Source organism: Crinia signifera, chromosome 3 (genome assembly GCF_055691185.1).
Source record: "Crinia signifera chromosome 3, ASM5569118v1, whole genome shotgun sequence".
NCBI lineage: Eukaryota > Metazoa > Chordata > Amphibia > Anura > Myobatrachidae > Crinia > Crinia signifera.
In genome coordinates, this window is record NC_139219.1 from 259,873,130 (window position 1) to 259,890,069 (window position 16,940).

The 16,940-nt window shown below is 45.9% G+C and overlaps 1 protein-coding gene across 1 annotated transcript in view; it reads right to left on the reverse strand.

The window, feature by feature from the left end:
* LOC146062992 (cilia- and flagella-associated protein 57-like) overlaps nucleotides 1–16,940 on the reverse strand; it is a 54,695-nt gene that overhangs the window by 16,830 nt on the left and 20,925 nt on the right. Inside the window, exons 9-12 of the mRNA XM_083174998.1 lie at nucleotides 9,637–9,849; nucleotides 6,280–6,453; nucleotides 1,048–1,206; nucleotides 144–299 (exon numbers count right to left, since the gene is read on the reverse strand). Coding sequence (XP_083031124.1) covers nucleotides 144–299; nucleotides 1,048–1,206; nucleotides 6,280–6,453; nucleotides 9,637–9,849 — 702 coding nt within the window. The remainder of the gene's footprint in view (nucleotides 1–143; nucleotides 300–1,047; nucleotides 1,207–6,279; nucleotides 6,454–9,636; nucleotides 9,850–16,940) is intronic.

Below are 16,940 nucleotides of genomic sequence, written 5' to 3' on the forward strand. Positions count from 1 at the left end.
ACATGCCGTTTTCTGTCTGGGTGCTAACTGCCCGCAGTCAACTACAACTTCTCAGATTTACGATCTGTGCTGAATTAGGCCCCATGTTGGTAAAATGAATGTTTGGGGGAAATAGTTTATATAAATGCATAAGAAGCTCCTACCTGGTTTGTGGTTTTCAGCACCTCTATTTCCTGGAAGAATTTCTCAGTCAACTCTTTAAATTTTTCATTATAGTTCATGTCTTTTACTCGAAGTTGATATTCATTCTCCGTTTTCAGTCCCTTCACATTTATATTTAGCTCCAATATCAGCTGTTTCTATTGTTCACAAAGAGTGAAATAATATCAATTCAATATATACATTGTCACCATGGCCTTTATTCAGATCTGATCACAGTACAAATTTGTTTGGGAAATGGGCAAAACCATGTGCACTGCAGGTGGGGCAGATGTAACATGTGCAGAGAGAGTTAGATTTGTGTGAGTTATTTTGTTTCTGTGCAGGGTAAATAATAGCTGCATTATTTTTACACTGCAATTTAGATTTCAGTTTCAACACACCCCACCCAAATTTAACTCTCTCTGCACATGTTACATCTGCCCCACCTGCAGTGCACATGGTTTTGCCCATTTTCCAAACAAATTTGTACTGCAAACAGATCTGAAAAAGGGCCTACAGTATGTGAGAACTTGTAGTACTGCTTTACTGTAATCATTGTATTTCTTTTCATTTAGAATTAATTTATAATATAAGTATGAGTTATGAAATACATCATTTCTAGATATTATTTACTCAAATGCAATGCATTGATCAATAAACAGTATAGGGATTTTAGAAAACCTGGACACTATTGCAAAAGTCCTAATAATCATTTTATTTATATAGCGCTCTTTCTCCAATAGGAATCAAGGCTCTTAACAGATAAAATGAACATAATACAATACAGTAAAGAAATAATTACATATAGAAAAGCTTATCATAAAAAACAGAGAGCATGGAGACAGTCAATTGACATTAAGGAATGCTGGAGTAAATAGGAAAGTGTTCAGATAAGGTTTTATTCACCTTTTCCTCCAGATCAGAAATAGTAGTTAGGACCTCATCAGCATATTCTAATTTATTATACTTCAGACCTCTGTCCTCCTTGTCAGAGATTTTCCAAAGCATGAGACACCCATCTTCAGAAATTGACAGTAGATACTGGTCGTCAAATGTCACCATCAGCTGTAAGAAAGGAGGTGTATGAAACAGAAAGTGTTAAATGTATGACTGTGAACTAGAAATGTTCTTGATTGCAGATGTGATATGTACACAACTAAAGACCAAAGATGCACAGAGGTGGAGACCAAAGATGCTCAGAGCTGGAGAGCAAAGATGCTCAGAGCTGGAGAGCAAAGATGCACAGAGCTGGAGAGCAAAGTGTCACAACATTCAGTTATTGTATTGTTTCTTACCTGGTTTGTGGCTTCTCCTGTCTGTTCAGCCTGCTCCATGCTGCAAGGAAGTTCCGTGTGGCCTGAGCTTTGCTAATTACAGCACCTGGAGGAGTCCTTGCTGCTGACAATCTCTGTATAGCTGAACTGTGCTGTGAGATCTGAGCTCAGCTAATTAGTTACACCTGGGTAACTCTCTCCTGCAGGAGAGTTCAGTGTAAACTGAGCATGCTCAGCCCATTGATTAGTTCACCTGTGGGTTCCCTGTGCTTCCTATAAAGGGCAGCCTCTGGGAGACAGAAGCTGCCAGAGTATAGGTTCACACCAGCTCCAGCGTCCTTGTGCTTAGTATATTTCCAGTTTCCTGATTACCATATTTGACCCCGGCTTGTTCCTGACTATTCTCCTGCCTGATCCTTTGGTACCGTATCCAGTGACTCTGTGTATGACCCAGCTTGCCGTTTGACTATTCTTCAGCCTTATCCCAGTGTACCGCGAACTGTGCTTCCAGTGTATGACCCGGCCTGTCCTTGGATACTCCTTTGCATTTCCCTTGTGTTCCTACTTGTCCGCACTGATACCAACTCGGCTAGATGACCACGATTCCATATTTCACAAGCTACCGCCACTCATACGGGGAACCTGACCAGGGGGCCGCGACCGACGTGTCGGGTGCCGCAGAAGCCCATATCCCGCTTGGAGGGGTCACTTGCAGAAAACCCCCGGCACGGTTAGACTCCGCGCCCCTGTGTCAGGTCTAGCCAATCCCCGAGTGGTAGTGCACCCTAAGTTTGTGACAGAATACTCTGGCCCAACTGGAATATGGAGTCCGCTAGTGGTTTGTCTCATAAAGAACTCCTGGAACTCCTGCTGGCCAGGGTTAACAAGCAAGAACAGGACCAAGCCCTGATTATGCAAAGCTTGCAGACTCAGCAGCAGCAAATGGACTTCGCTCCACTCTCTCCAACACCTGCTATATCAGATCCAGGCACTATTGGAGTGCTTCGCCATCTAATACAGCAGTTACAGGGGCTGCTGGCCAACATCCTCACTCTTGTCATTAAATTGCTTGGCGATTCCGCTATGGGTTTGGTACCTGCTAGACCCTTAGATTCCAGTCCAGGAACCCCATCGGCAGATGCATCTGTGTCTTGTAAGGACAGGTTCCTGAGTCAGCCTCGTCCTCAGCTGACAGATGAGGAACGCCAGCGGCGCAGGTCCTTGAACTTGTGCTTCTATTGTGGAGCCCAGAACCATTTTATCCAGGATTGTTCCCTCCGTGAGGCCAGGATTAAGAGTACTGCTTCTACGCTCACTCCGGAAAAGTTCCGTGGTTATCACTGGGGTCCCAGAACTAAGATCGTTTTACATAAAGACAGTAAAATTTTGGGCAAGCCACAAGAGGAGATCCTGTCGGTCCCAGCCTCAAGTGGGGGTCTGCACACATCCAGATGCCCAAAGTCTCCAACCCCAACGGGGGTATTTCCAAGTGTTGTGTTCCAGAAGGGGCATCAAAGTACTACACCCCAAGTGGATCCTCACAGCGTCGAGTTCCTAGAGGGATCTCAGAATAGTGAGCCCCAAGAAGGGATACAGAGTACTTCACCTCAGAAGAGGTCTCGGAGGGTAATTTCCCAGGAGGGTTCTCAAAGCTTCAAGCCACAGAAAGGGGTTCAGAGTGTGGTGCACCAGGAGGGGTCTCAGACTGTCAGGCTCCAAGCAGGGTCTCAGAGTACCACACCCCAAACAGGGTCTCTGAGCATTGCGCCCCAGGTGGGTTTCCTGAGCACTGCACCCCAAGAGGTGTCTCTGAAGGTGGTACCCCGAAAAGGGCTTCTGAATTCATTACTCAAAGAGGAATCTCCGAGTGTTGCACCCCAAAAGGACCCTCTGGACGTCACACCCAAAGAGGAGTCTCTGAGTGTGGCTTCCCAAGTAGGGCCACCGAGCACTTTGCCTCAAGAAGGGGCTCTGTATGTCACCCCAAGTGGGGGTTCCGAGTCTATCACCCCAGATGGGGATTCCGAGTTAATCACCCCAGATGGGGGTTCCGAGTTAATCACCTCAGAAGGGGATTCCGAGCCAATCACCCCAGATGGGGGTTCCGAGTCCTTCACTCCAGACGGGAGTTCCGAGTGTGTCACTCCCAGTAGATATCCATCTGCCCTTGCCTTCGGGCATGAGGACCCATCTGCCCTTGCCTCCGGGCATGAGGACCTAGGTGCCACGGCCTCCGGGCCTGTCTCCGTGGCCTCCGGGCCTGTCTCCGCGGCCTCCGGGCCTGTCTCCGCGGCCTCCGGGCCAGTCTCCCCAGCCTCCGGGCCAGTCTCCCCAGCCTCCGGGCCAGTCTCCACAGCCTCCGGGCCAGTCTCCACAGCCTCCGGGCCAGTCTCCACAGCCTCCGGGCCAGTCTCCACAGCCTCCGGGCCAGTTTCCACAGCCTCCGGGCCAGGCTCCATGGACTACGGGCCTGCCTCCAAGGTCTCCGGGTCTTCCTCCGCAGCCTCCGGACCTGTCTCCAGTACCATCAGGGTCTCTAAGGTTCCAATGCCTGCCATTCAGGAAGATTTACCTGCCGTGCTGGAAGTCCCTACCCTACCCGAACTGTCCTCCCAGTCCATTCTTCAGGGGAATCCAGTTCAATTAGATCCATCTAAAGAGCCTCGGTTCGTCCAATTTGATGGAAATCTCACCCATTTCCAAGCCCTAGCAGACTATTATTTAGATGCTATGAACTCTGATCCATCCTCTGGGGTTAATTTGGCAAACATTGTCAAGTACTTAGTGTTGTCATTCAAGGGAGAAGCTATGGAGTGGGTTAGTCCACTCATTGAGACTCATGATCCCAGGCTAAAAGACCTAATTTCTTTTTCCAGGGCTGTGGTTGAAAGATTTGGACCCAAGACTCCTGGTGAGAGGTCTATCCTTGCCGCACCTGAGGTCAGTCAGAGTGGTGAGTCAGCTAGACTACATTCTAAAATTCCCAGAGCATCTCCAAAAAATTTTTTGAGACCCGATTCCTTAAATTTAAGAGGTGGAGTTATATGTGTAGGTTCTTCCAAGTTGGTGGTGGATCCTCATGAACTCCCTACACTGATCATGGACAAGGATTCAAGTTCAGAGTGTGGCTCAGATCATGATGTCACTGCTTTGTTGGGACGTCCAATATTCTCTACTGCCCGTTTTGTAGAACCAAAGGCCACATCTCAATCAACCAAATCCAAACGATCTTCCAAAAAGACGAAGCACCGCAGACGACCTTGAAAGTATCCATGTGGGGTGTTCGGAGCCCACCCCTAGAGGGGAGGGTAATGTCACAACATTCAGTTATTGTATTGTTTCTTACCTGGTTTGTGGCTTCTCCTGTCTGTTCAGCCTGCTCCATGCTGCAAGGAAGTTCTGTGTGGCCTGAGCTTTGCTAATTACAGCACCTGGAGGAGTCCTTGCTGCTGACAATCTCTGTATAGCTGAACTGTGCTGTGAGATCTGAGCTCAGCTAATTAGTTACACCTGGGTAACTCTCTCCTGCAGGAGAGTTCAGTGTAAACTGAGCATGCTCAGCCCATTGATTAGTTCACCTGTGGGTTCCCTGTGCTTCCTATAAAGGGCAGCCTCTGGGAGACAGAAGCTGCCAGAGTATAGGTTCACACCAGCTCCAGCGTCCTTGTGCTTAGTATATTTCCAGTTTCCTGATTACCATATTTGACCCCGGCTTGTTCCTGACTATTCTCCTGCCTGATCCTTTGGTACCGTATCCAGTGACTCTGTGTATGACCCAGCTTGCCGTTTGACTATTCTTCAGCCTTATCCCAGTGTACCGCGAACTGTGCTTCCAGTGTATGACCCGGCCTGTCCTTGGATACTCCTTTGCATTTCCCTTGTGTTCCTACTTGTCCGCACTGATACCAACTCGGCTAGACGACCACGATTCCATATTTCACAAGCTACCGCCACTCATACGGGGAACCTGACCAGGGGGCCGCGACCGACGTGTCGGGTGCCGCAGAAGCCCATATCCCGCTTGGAGGGGTCACTGGCAGAAAACCCCTGGCACGGTTAGACTCTGCGCCCCTGTGTCAGGTCTAGCCAATCCCCGAGTGGTAGTGCACCCTAAGTTTGTGACACAAAGATGCACAGAGGTGTAGACCAAAGATGCACAGAGGTGGAGACCAAAGATGCACAGAGGTGTAGACCAAAGATGCACAGAGCTGGAGAGTAAAGATGCGCAGAGGTGGAGACCAAAGATGCGCAGAGGTGGAGACCAAAGATGCACAGAGGTGGAGACCAAAGATGCACAGAGCTGGAGAGCAAAGATGCACAGAGCTGGAGAGCAAAGATGCACAGAGCCGAATATTAAAAATATACATGGTTGGAGACCAAAGATGTACAGCGCAAAGGCCCAAACTCACTGGGCATTTTTGCCCAGCAGGACGCTATGGAAGCTATCCATTCCACCGCCCATCTGCTGTTAATATCAGAAGGTGAGTGTCTGGGCAGCGATGATGTGGGAGCGGGCATCAATGCTCACTGTTCATCGCTACCCTGCACACACCGGGAGCGGCTTTCTAGCTGAAAGCAGCTCAGATAAGTAAACTAAGTTCCTTTCGAGCTCAAAGTCACCCAGTGTATGGGGTCCTTAACAATTAAACAAGTGCAGAGCTGAAGACTAGAAATGTACAGAGTAAAGGATAGATGTGACTGACTGAAAGACCATCTAAAACTGACTGAAAGATTAAATCAAATGCAGTCATATTAAATTGTTGTAGTTGCCTGTTAAATGCTGTATTTCTTAATTTATTGAATACCTTGTGGTAAAGCATTTGTAAACTTATAAAAACTTATATAAAAGATCTAGGGTTCTTACCCTGGTTACTGGCCCTGAATGGGCTTGGTACTCATTGTAACCTCTGTGTAGTGGCAGCGGGCATTTCATGGAACGTACAGTCCCGCTAGATGTCCCAGTGAATACCATCCGCCCAGAGTGAGAAATGGCAACTGCTGTATATGTGGCATCAAAGGCTGGAACTTCCTGCAATATCTAACATAGATACAAGGACACCAAATGGGGATTTTTTTTTCCAAAAATCAATAAAACCTAAAATTAAAAAACTTTTTGGGGTATTAAAAAACAAACATCTTATGAGCATTTTCCAAATATACTGTAGTGTTCTGAATATTTTTCAGAACACTGCAAGATTAGCTAGATAAAGATTTGTATTAAACAGCATTATCACTTTATAATGAAATGTCATGACATGTTGTAACTATGAGTCCTTTATCATCAATACCATGAATTAACCTGATCCCATTCCCCCAATTGCTGACTTAAATAATTCCCAATAGAAGGACTAAAGAATGACATTAGGTGGAATGTACGGTCTTGTTTTTGAACGAGAAGAATTCCTGAAAGCATGAATTGCATTCCCTGGTAATCTGGAACCAATGTAACTATTCCAGAACTAATAGATGAGGATATTACTAACAAGGCCCTTCAACTCATTGACAGGAAGGCTTCTGGTAAACAAGAACAAAAAAGCTGAATGCAGGACCAATCAGTGTTAGCAGGACAATGGCAACTGACAACTTATGCTTCATCCAAAATTTTAAGAGCCATAGATTGGCAGGGAATCAGTACATTTGGGGGGCGTGACCAAATCACAGAGGAGGGGCCATGACCCAATTTAAAAAAACTGTGAAAAACTGCTATTTGTGTGCATCCCTGAAGGCAGAGGACAATACTGCCATTCTGTATGTACCACAGTGAGAGAGGATGTACCTTTCTTACAGATAAAAAATAGGGGAGCCTGAATGGCGGCCTCCACTGAGCCCTTCCAACAGGTTTTGGCCAAGGTAATTAGTACCAACCTCAGACACACATGCAACCGAATATTTGTACCAGTCCCTAACCACCAGTAATGATCCATCTTTTCTGGGTGTCTTCTTGTCATATTCAGCTCAGCATGAATACGCCCTTACTGGGCTATGTACCTTGAATATAAGAAGAACCACCAGAGACAAGTGGTAGAAAGTGGCAGTTGATGAGGTCAGCCATGGAAGCCAGATTTACTTATGTTAGTGGGACAATTTGTAATGCTTATTTGGGATTTTTACATTTTCAAGCAAAAACCCACACTGGCCGCTGATTTTACACCAGCCTTGTCAGCTGTCATTATTAGTGTTGCAACTGGCATTAACTGCATGCTAGACATAGGTGGACACTGTTCCGATCACGCTGTAGGATGAGGTTCTGAGAACTGTACATATGTATTAATATAGATGCAATGCACTGCAAATAGTTTCAGCCTCCAGACCAGTGGTGGAACTAGTGACAGTGCCGCTGGTGCACAGCCCATTGTCACCAAGGAGGAGCAGGTACAGGAAGCTTTTTGAGCAGCAATACAACCACTGGGACACACCAGTCGACAGCAGCAGTGACACCCTCTGACTCTCCCCTGTCACCCACTGCCTCTCCCCTGTCACTTTTTACGTTTACATAACCCACAGACTCGCCAGTCATCTGTCAGACCTGCTTGGGTGACTTGCTCTGTGGCGGAGAGTAATGGAAGCTTGAAGGCTTCATGTGGTTTATCCACATAGTAGGAGTGGTCCACATAGTAGGAGATGAAGTCCCAAGCCTGAAGGCGTGGCTAGATACTGGAGTTCCGAGCTGGTAGGTATTGGTCCACAGAGACCGGTGCTCAATCTGAGAATCATCTGGAACTGAATGAGATGTAAACAGACTGTAACCGGAGGAGAAACAGGAATCAGCTGGAACCAAAGGAGACTGTGACCAGACTGGAACCAAAGGAGACTGTGGGCATGATTCAGATCTATTCCCTGTGATTTTACACCATGAGCGATTAATGGATGAGCAAGCCATCTGTACGAAGGCAGCAAGTGAAAGCTAGCTTTCGCTGGCTGCTCACAGGTTGTTTGACAACCTATGAACCTTTTGGGGCAGTAACCTGGGAGTGCCCCAGAAAATGCAGGCGTTCCCCGTGGACTTTGCAGTAAGTCTAGACTTGCTCAGTGCTTGCGAGCAGGGGGAACATCATTTCATGGTGAGTGATTTCCCCCCTGTGTGCACAGGCTGGGGGGGGGGGGGGGGGGGAGCTTGGAGGGGCGGCATTTACTTGTTTGCTAGGTTTCAAAAACTTGCAGCCCAGTGAGTAGGTCTGAATAGGGTTCTGTGTCTGGACAGGAAACGGATTATATGCAGGAATCATCTGTATTCAATGGTGGCTGGTACTGATGGTGACTCTCTTGTGGTGGCAGTTAATAGGAGATGGTACACTAGAAATGAGCAGGAAAGCTAGAGACATCTTTGCAGTGATAGATGGCAATCGATGGTTACCGATGTTATACGATTGTAGATACACTTGGATTAGTCTGGAACCGAAGGAGTGGGAATCTGTATTAAAACTGGAGGAAGCAAGGTGGTGCAGGATGGACACTAGAACAGTGTAGAACAGAACACAGAAGAGATGCCATGCTGGCAGGGGGGAGGAAGGGAGTCCAGGGAGGAAGCCGAGGGCTACCCAGCTGCTAGGTGAGCACTGGGCATGCCCCCAAAAATTATAAGAACAGGGGCCAGGCCCATCCCTTGGCTCAAAAGTTGGGAGGTATGGTGACCAGTGTGTATCAAGCTGCAGCAAAGAGGTGTCAGAATTGGTATAGCAGAAATGGCTGTGGTGAATAATGTATGGTGCTTGGAGGGAAACCTGGTTTGGTTCTGACAGTGCCTGTGGCCTGTAGTGATGGCGGAGAAGGAAGACGCTGTGGTGTGCTGAGACTGGAGGCTGTTGGAGGCAGAGAGGTATGTAGTACTGAAGCAGCATGGAGGAGGCTGGATGTCCACGCTGGGCGTAACGCTGTATGGAAACAGCACCAATGACTTCTAGAAGCAAACTGCAGAGCAAGCCTGTATAAGCACTTCAGAGGTAAGTACTGATACTATACCCACTGCCTCTCCCTACCACCCTCTGTCTCTCCCCATCACCCAAAAAAGCCTCCTCAAATCACTCACAGCCTCTCGGACTGTCAACTATACTTTTTTCACCTGGGCCCATCACTTGCAAGTTCCGCCACTGCTCCAGACTACCCTCTACATTGGGTAGTGAGCAGATTGTGGAGGTTAGTGCACTTCTCTAGGAAGCAAGGAGAGCTCTCTGTACTTCATTATGATTTCTGCTGATGAACCCATTTTTGAGAATGAATTTACCTGGGAATCACTAATCTCCTTCAGTGTCTGGTCAGATCCAACAGCAAATATGGTTTTGGAGTCAGGAGACAGGACCAAACAGCTGTAGCTGCAGTTTGTGAGTACACACTCAGACTCCCTCTTACCAGTCAGTAAGTTCCACTCATACACAGCCCCTTCCAGGCCGCAGGACACCAGCTTTCTGTCATCTGTGCTCCACGCCACAGAGCGCACCTGCAAAACAATATTTCACTTTACTTGAACTGCTCATACATGGAAACACTTATTAACATAATATTGCACTAAGGTGGTGGATGGGGAATTGCATTTTACAGGTTTCACTGGAGTCTCCATTACTGAACAATAAATACCTTTAACATTCACTGGGAAATTTTAGTCCATATAAGAGGATGCAACCCGTGTGCAAAGTGCCACTGATGCAGAATTAACCAGAAAGTGGGTGCGTCTGCTCCTGCAAATATGTATATTTGCCCATATGCAGTTTTGTAATCATCTTTGTAGTGCACCGCTCCTAATAGCAGTGGTTCCCAAACACGCTCCTCAAGGCACCCAACAGTACAGGTTTAAAGGATATCCCTGCTTGTGCCCAGATGATATAATCAAACTGACTGAGTTACTAATTAAGTCACCTATTCCTAAGCATAGATATCCTTAAAATTTGTACAGTTGAGGTGTTTGAGGACCACGTTTGGGAACCACTGCCCTATATATACATCTTTGTTTTGCTCGGTGTAGATTCGCACCAGCATATACTGTACTTGCTGCAAGTGATGTAACTGGAAGCAGGTGTACTGTATTTACATTTCTGTGCAACCTTATGTGATATTAAGTTGTCACAGTGGGGCTGATTCATGGATGCAGAAATATCATCCAATGCAATTGGCCAATTAGTTTCCCTGTGCGCATGCATCGGGGCTGTCTTGCGCATTCACTGCAATGGTTACTGCACAGAGGCACAAACAGAAAATCCATGCAATTTCGATGGGCATTTCTAGGTTGTAACGGTGGAATAGCTATGACAAGAGTGTGTGTTGCTGAGTCAAGAGTGTGTGTCTGTGCTTAAAGACACATGAGGCTTGTACGCAGGACATTCTGTACCTGCCATAGGGGTAGATGCAGATTTTCCACTAGGCAAGCTAGGTGCCTGCTTAGGGCCCAGCAGGCCCAAAGGGGCTCCATAAAGAGGTCTTGGCCATACAAAATCCCACACTACCAAAATCCCTTTGTTTGTAAAGTAAAGCGGGCAGCCAATATCTGTCTGACATTTAAAGTGAACTAAGCCTACTTCCAAAAGACCTAGATCCTGATTCAGATTTGTACGCGATGCCGATGTTCATGCATTTATCAATAGACTGTGTAAGCGTCAAGGTAATCTATAGATGCCGGCTGCAACCAGCAGCAAATATATGGCGCTTTCGATTGTCTAGGGCCCTGTGAGATCTAAATCTGTCTCTACATAGGGCAGGTTCAATGTGTGATGGTGTGCCCAATTGTATGTCGATAGTGCATCTTTGCACGCACATTTACGCTGCTGCCAGAGGGCATCTCAATATATTGTCAATCGGACATGGCATTAACATAAAGACACAATAGCATCCACCTGTGAATTGCCCACACTGCCTCTGAAGTTTGCCTATGTGGCAATGATCCTTTATAGTCCAGTTTTGCCTCTTCAGTTGTAAATGTAGACTCACAACATTCTGCTTCGCCAGTATTGTTTGTTTTAGTCCTTTAAGGACAACAATGATTAAGATCGATTTTAATCAAATCAAAAATTGGCCTTCAGTAAATATACCCCTCAATATCGTTTTCATGTGTTGCTGAATTTACAAATAATGTAAAAAAATTCCATTATTAAATTAGCCTGTATCTATCTACACAAGAAGCAAATGGGCTCAGTTACAGGGTATCCCTAGTTACTTCTATATGAATAATGGCCCTTATTCTGATTGAGTCTGCCGTCGGACGGCCGATGTTTGGTATTTGCGCATGTGCGAACGCCTCACACGTCCGTGCAGAAAACTATCATACGGAAGCAGGGGGTGTAGAGGGGCGTGAAGGGCTGTTTGGGCTCATTTCCATATGCGTACACCCCGCGTTTCATGGGTGTTCCCATGAAAACTCTGGGCATACATATGGTAATGCGGCCGTGACGCACTTGTGGAGGGCGGACAACTGACATATCCATATATCAGCTGCCCGCCCATATCCCTGCTTTCAAAAAAAGAAAAATGTCCGTGTGGTCTGGAGCACTCGGTGCTGCCTGACCGCTTGGTCCATCATTCGATGGTCAGCAACCATCGGAGGATGGGGGAGGTTTCCACAGATGGAGGAGGTGTTCACATGAAACATCCACTCGCGGTCCGTACGCTCAGCGTCTTACCGCATTCGGACGGTGTGAGCGATCCATATGGTAGGCGGGGCTAAGAACACTCAGTTCCTGTCCGAAATATGCATCCGTCCGATTCAGCTAGAATAAAGGCCAATCTGCAGACTGTTTCTTGTCCTCTCTAGATATGTGGCTATAACTGTCCTATTCCAGTTACAGCACTCATAAAGGCTATGTGTAGTACATACACAATTGCGTTAATATTCAATGATTAACTTAACATTCTAATGCTGGTTATGTAAATGTAAACAGCTGTAAAAATAAAATGAATTGCTCCAAATGAGGCCATAAATAATACTTATAGCTGTAACTATATAAGAAATGTTCTCACAGTCCATTGGGGCGCATAAAAAAAGGGTATATTATGGTGGTGGTTTGGACTTAAGGCATAATTCAGACCTGCTCACTGGGCTGCGAGTGTTCAGAGCCCAGCCAGCAGGTAATCAAGACCTGCCAAATACACCTCCCAGTACTCTCGCCCCCTGTGCATGGCTGGGAACACGTACGCTGCCGTGCACACAGGGTAAAATCATTCACAAGCTAATGATTTTTTCCCTGCTCACATCGCTGAGTGAGCCAGAACTCACTTGGCGCTGTGAAGGCCATGGGGAGAAGGAGGCTGCTGTTGAGGTAGGTGGCCCAGGCATGCAGTTTTTTGACGGACAGCCAGAAAACACCGGCAGCACGCCCCCAGGGTGTCAATCACCTTGTGAGCAGTGACTAAAGGCTAGCCTTCGCTCGCTGACTTCAGACAGATGGCTCGCGCATACGCCCTGCGTACCATTGTTTAATTATTGATCGGGTTACGAATTCACAGCCCGTGCGAGTGAACCTGAATTGGGCACTTGGGATAAGCTTAAAAAGACTGAAAAGGAGGAGGGAAACATCTTTCACTGTATATATTCAATGATGCATGACCATTGATAAGATCCACCACATGTATCCACATTCTGACCAGTGTTGGAAGCATTGCTGTATAGTGGTCAATGTCTAATAGCCAAAATATTTGCCCTTGGTAACCAGTTGTGGAATATTTCCTCCATGGAGTATTACCTCCCTTTTAAACAATACCTTTTCTACCTACTATTAACCATGAAGCCCTTGGATCATTTTCCACAAATCCCATATGCCGGGAGTCCACCCTTGATACCTTTCTTCTATTTTACTATTGTTCTTTCTATCTATCTTTCTTTTTTCTTTCTTACTTTGCTTTCTATCTGCTATTTTCTGAAGATGAAATGCCCTTAATTTGTGGCATATTTCTAAATTCATGGGGTGTATTACTTTTACTTTTGTTACCTAGATCTTTAGTTGGTGAGTGATTGCAAATGGATTTCCCCCATTCATAGCCATGTACAGGGGTGGGATTTCTCCATGGACCCCCACAATGGAGAATTGATCCTATCAGTTGGGATCCCCCCTGTCGGTGCACCGGCAGTCTGGATCCCTATTGTCTTGGCAGTCATCCGCACCCGTGCTTCCTACCACCAGAGAATAGTTACTGGAGACAACCTGAAGATTTGGTTAGAGTTGTGAAAAGCTGTTCCATGTCACTAGCAAGTGCAACTGTCTTCAGTGCAGCTGATCAAATTGACCTTCATCAAACATAGACATTAACTTCATGAATACCCTTGTGGCTGACCAAACCAAAATTGGTTAAAGTGCCATTAGAAACCTGACAATGCTTCTCAATGCCTAAATGTTGTCCAATGAAGTCCCATGAAAATAATCAGCTGACCAGGAATTAAGCTGGACCTTTGATAATGATGATGATGATGCATTAGTGTGACCATAACACCTGTATAGCATTTGTATAGCCATTTAGGCTTTACCATATAAACTGACCTTGATTAAAATATATTCTAAATATGGAATAACAATAATTATTTGTAGTCTTCAGAACACCATCATTATGGACATGATCTTTCTACATACAGTAATTCATATGGGAGTGCCCAACACTGACAACTATGCTTTCTACTGCAAATCTGAGAAAGCAACATTTGTTGCAACTCTGTATTGTCAACTACTTCTAGCAAGGAGCTGGTGGGCACTAGGACCCCCCATGGCTCACTCTAGAGGTCTGACCTCTGACATGATTTACCGCACATGTACAGCATTGCAGCACTCTCCTCCAGTGTTCTGTGTTGATGGACACAGCCCCAGTGACAATCACAGCTGTAGCACCCCTGCTTAGCTATATAAGCACCCTGTTAAGCACTCCATACAGCCTGTTGATGCATACTTGCCGACTTTTGCAAACTCCTCTCCGGGAGAAAGGGGGGCGGGAAGAGGCTTCGTTTTGGGGACGGGGCGAGGCTGACGTCACCAAGCCCGCCCCCATGACATACAGCCACATCTATTTTCGGGTCCTTGGATGGGGAGGGGCTAAAATAATGCAAAATTACGCGAATCGCGTCATTTTAGCCTCGCCCCCTCCCCGCAGACCCGCAAAATTCGTCATTTTATACCGCGGGGAAGGGGGGAGCAGGGGCTGTGGGGAAAATGCGGCAAACTTGCGCCCCTTGCCGGGAAGGGGGAACCGGTTTGCGCCCCCCCCGGCCATTCCGAGAGGGTAGGCAAGTATGTGTTGATGTATTCTGCACCAGGCAAACTACATTGCCGAGCATACACTATACATTGCAGGCTGGTACTACTGCATAGAACCTTATGTGTATCCTGTTACTGCTGTTTAACCACTGCATTAAATATGTGACAGTATGGATTTTCTCTAGCATTTTAGCTGGAGAAAACCATACTTTTGTTTCCTCTGTATTTAGTTACATGAAAAGCTACAACATTGATTTTAATGCATGATATTTACCTAATACTGCAGCCCCCGTTGGATCTAATGAGGACGGCCTTTTTTTTTCTTTTAAAGGGCGATAGCTCTAAAGACCCAGGTTTCTATGGGTATGCGGTCATTAGAAGGTCGACGCATAAAAAAAAGGCCAATATTCCATAGGTTGACATGGTCAAACAGTCAACACCAGCATAAGGTCGACATGGTCAAAAAAAGGACGATGCACAACTTTTTTTTCTAAATGCCAGTGGCTTTTCGAAAAAAAGTTGACACACGGCTGTCACAAACAGTGCAAATAAATGTTATGTAATAGAGTCCGGTACTTATGTAATATCTGGACGCCCGATTATCGCATCGCATCCGACCAAATCGCATGCGATGCGATGGACCCGATATTCCATAGGATTTTATGGGAAAAAGGGTCCTTTTCATTTCCCCACTATCCAACTACGCATGGAGTTGGATATAAACCTGTGGCGAGCGCAGCGAGCCACCGAACCCGAAGCGTGGCGAGCGCACGCGGATTTGTTAAAAAGTATTCCGCATCCCCTCGCGGGGCTCGCCACGCTTCGGGCTCGGTGGCTCGCCACAGGTTTATATCCAACTCTATGCGTAGTTGGATAGTGGGGAAATGAAAAGGACCCCTTTTCCCATAGAATCCTATGCTAAAATAGACTCAGTCCATTTTAACATTGAATCCTATGGAAAAATCGGGTCCATCGCATCACGTCGCATGCGATGTGATGCGATGGACCCGATTTTTTAATCGGGCGTCCAGATACTACATAAGTACCTAGAGTCCAAATAAATTATTGCAACCTTAAAAATATGCCTGAGAACAGCATGCATCCTTCCCCCCTGGCAAACTTGGACCCTATTACATATGACCTCTACCTGGTACACTCTCTACAGTTATTCCTGTGCAGCCACCTGAAAAGGGGCGTGGACTAACATAAGGAGGCACCAGATTTCTTGGAGATGCTAGCTGTCCCCGGAGACTGACCTGTCTATAGTTCTAGCTTCTCCTCTATGACAGGAGCTGAGTACTGCAGCAGAATGTCATACTGCAGCACTTGGCTCTTGTCACTGCAGAAGAGACAGCATTTTGGTGTCACCCCTACGTGCAGTGGCTGTGCATGCACAAAAATGTGAAAATCGCGTAATAGTGATTGTTGCAGTTCTATGATTCAGGCTGAATCACCCCATACTTTATTACTATAGTTTAATGTGAATTGCAATTGTAGGAATCATATACAGTAGTATAGGTCACTAGGCTCCCCTTAGTATGTTGCATGTTATCCAAAGAACTAACTGTTACAAATAAAGTAACTCCTGGGAAATGAAGTCATCATTATATATACTGTGAAGAAATTGCTGCTACATGCAGTTGTACTAGAATGTTACATATCTCCTACTAATATATGTATTCCCCTTATTACTGTTTGGAGGTTCTATTATAAGTTATAGCTTTTTCATAATTGTGTGTTTTCCCTATACAAACATAGGGGCAGATGTATCAAGTTCAAAAAGTTATCAAGTGGAGAATGATAAACAACCAGCCAATCAGCTCCTAACTGCGATGTCATAGGCTGGGGCTGGCTGGCAACTTTTTAGCCTAGGGGGCAAGTACAGAGCACCGGCCCATAAGTAAAGGCCAAATTCTTTTTTATTTTTTTTTTAAATATTAAGACTGGCATTGTTGAACTTATGTACCATATATATATATAAAATACAGTGCTTGAAGTAGATATTTTGAGGTGGGGGAATGGCAAAGTGAAGGTTGATTGTGCATGCTGCAGGGAAATTGGGTGTTGCCACTAAGAAGGGGGCATGTCCTTGAGTGTAGTGTACCATACCATATACCTCTTATACAAATTATGAAACACAATAGTAGATTGCCCCTTACACATTATGCCATATGGAATAAGCCAAAATTCACAGGGATTGAGTCAAAATTCACATTGTTACACAGAAGGTGCCAAAATTTACGTTATTCCACATTTATTGAGCCAAAATTCACATTATGCGTCACTGAATAAGCCAAAATTCACACGCAATGACTAAAAATTCACATTATTCCACACAGAATAAGACAAATTTACATAGATTGAA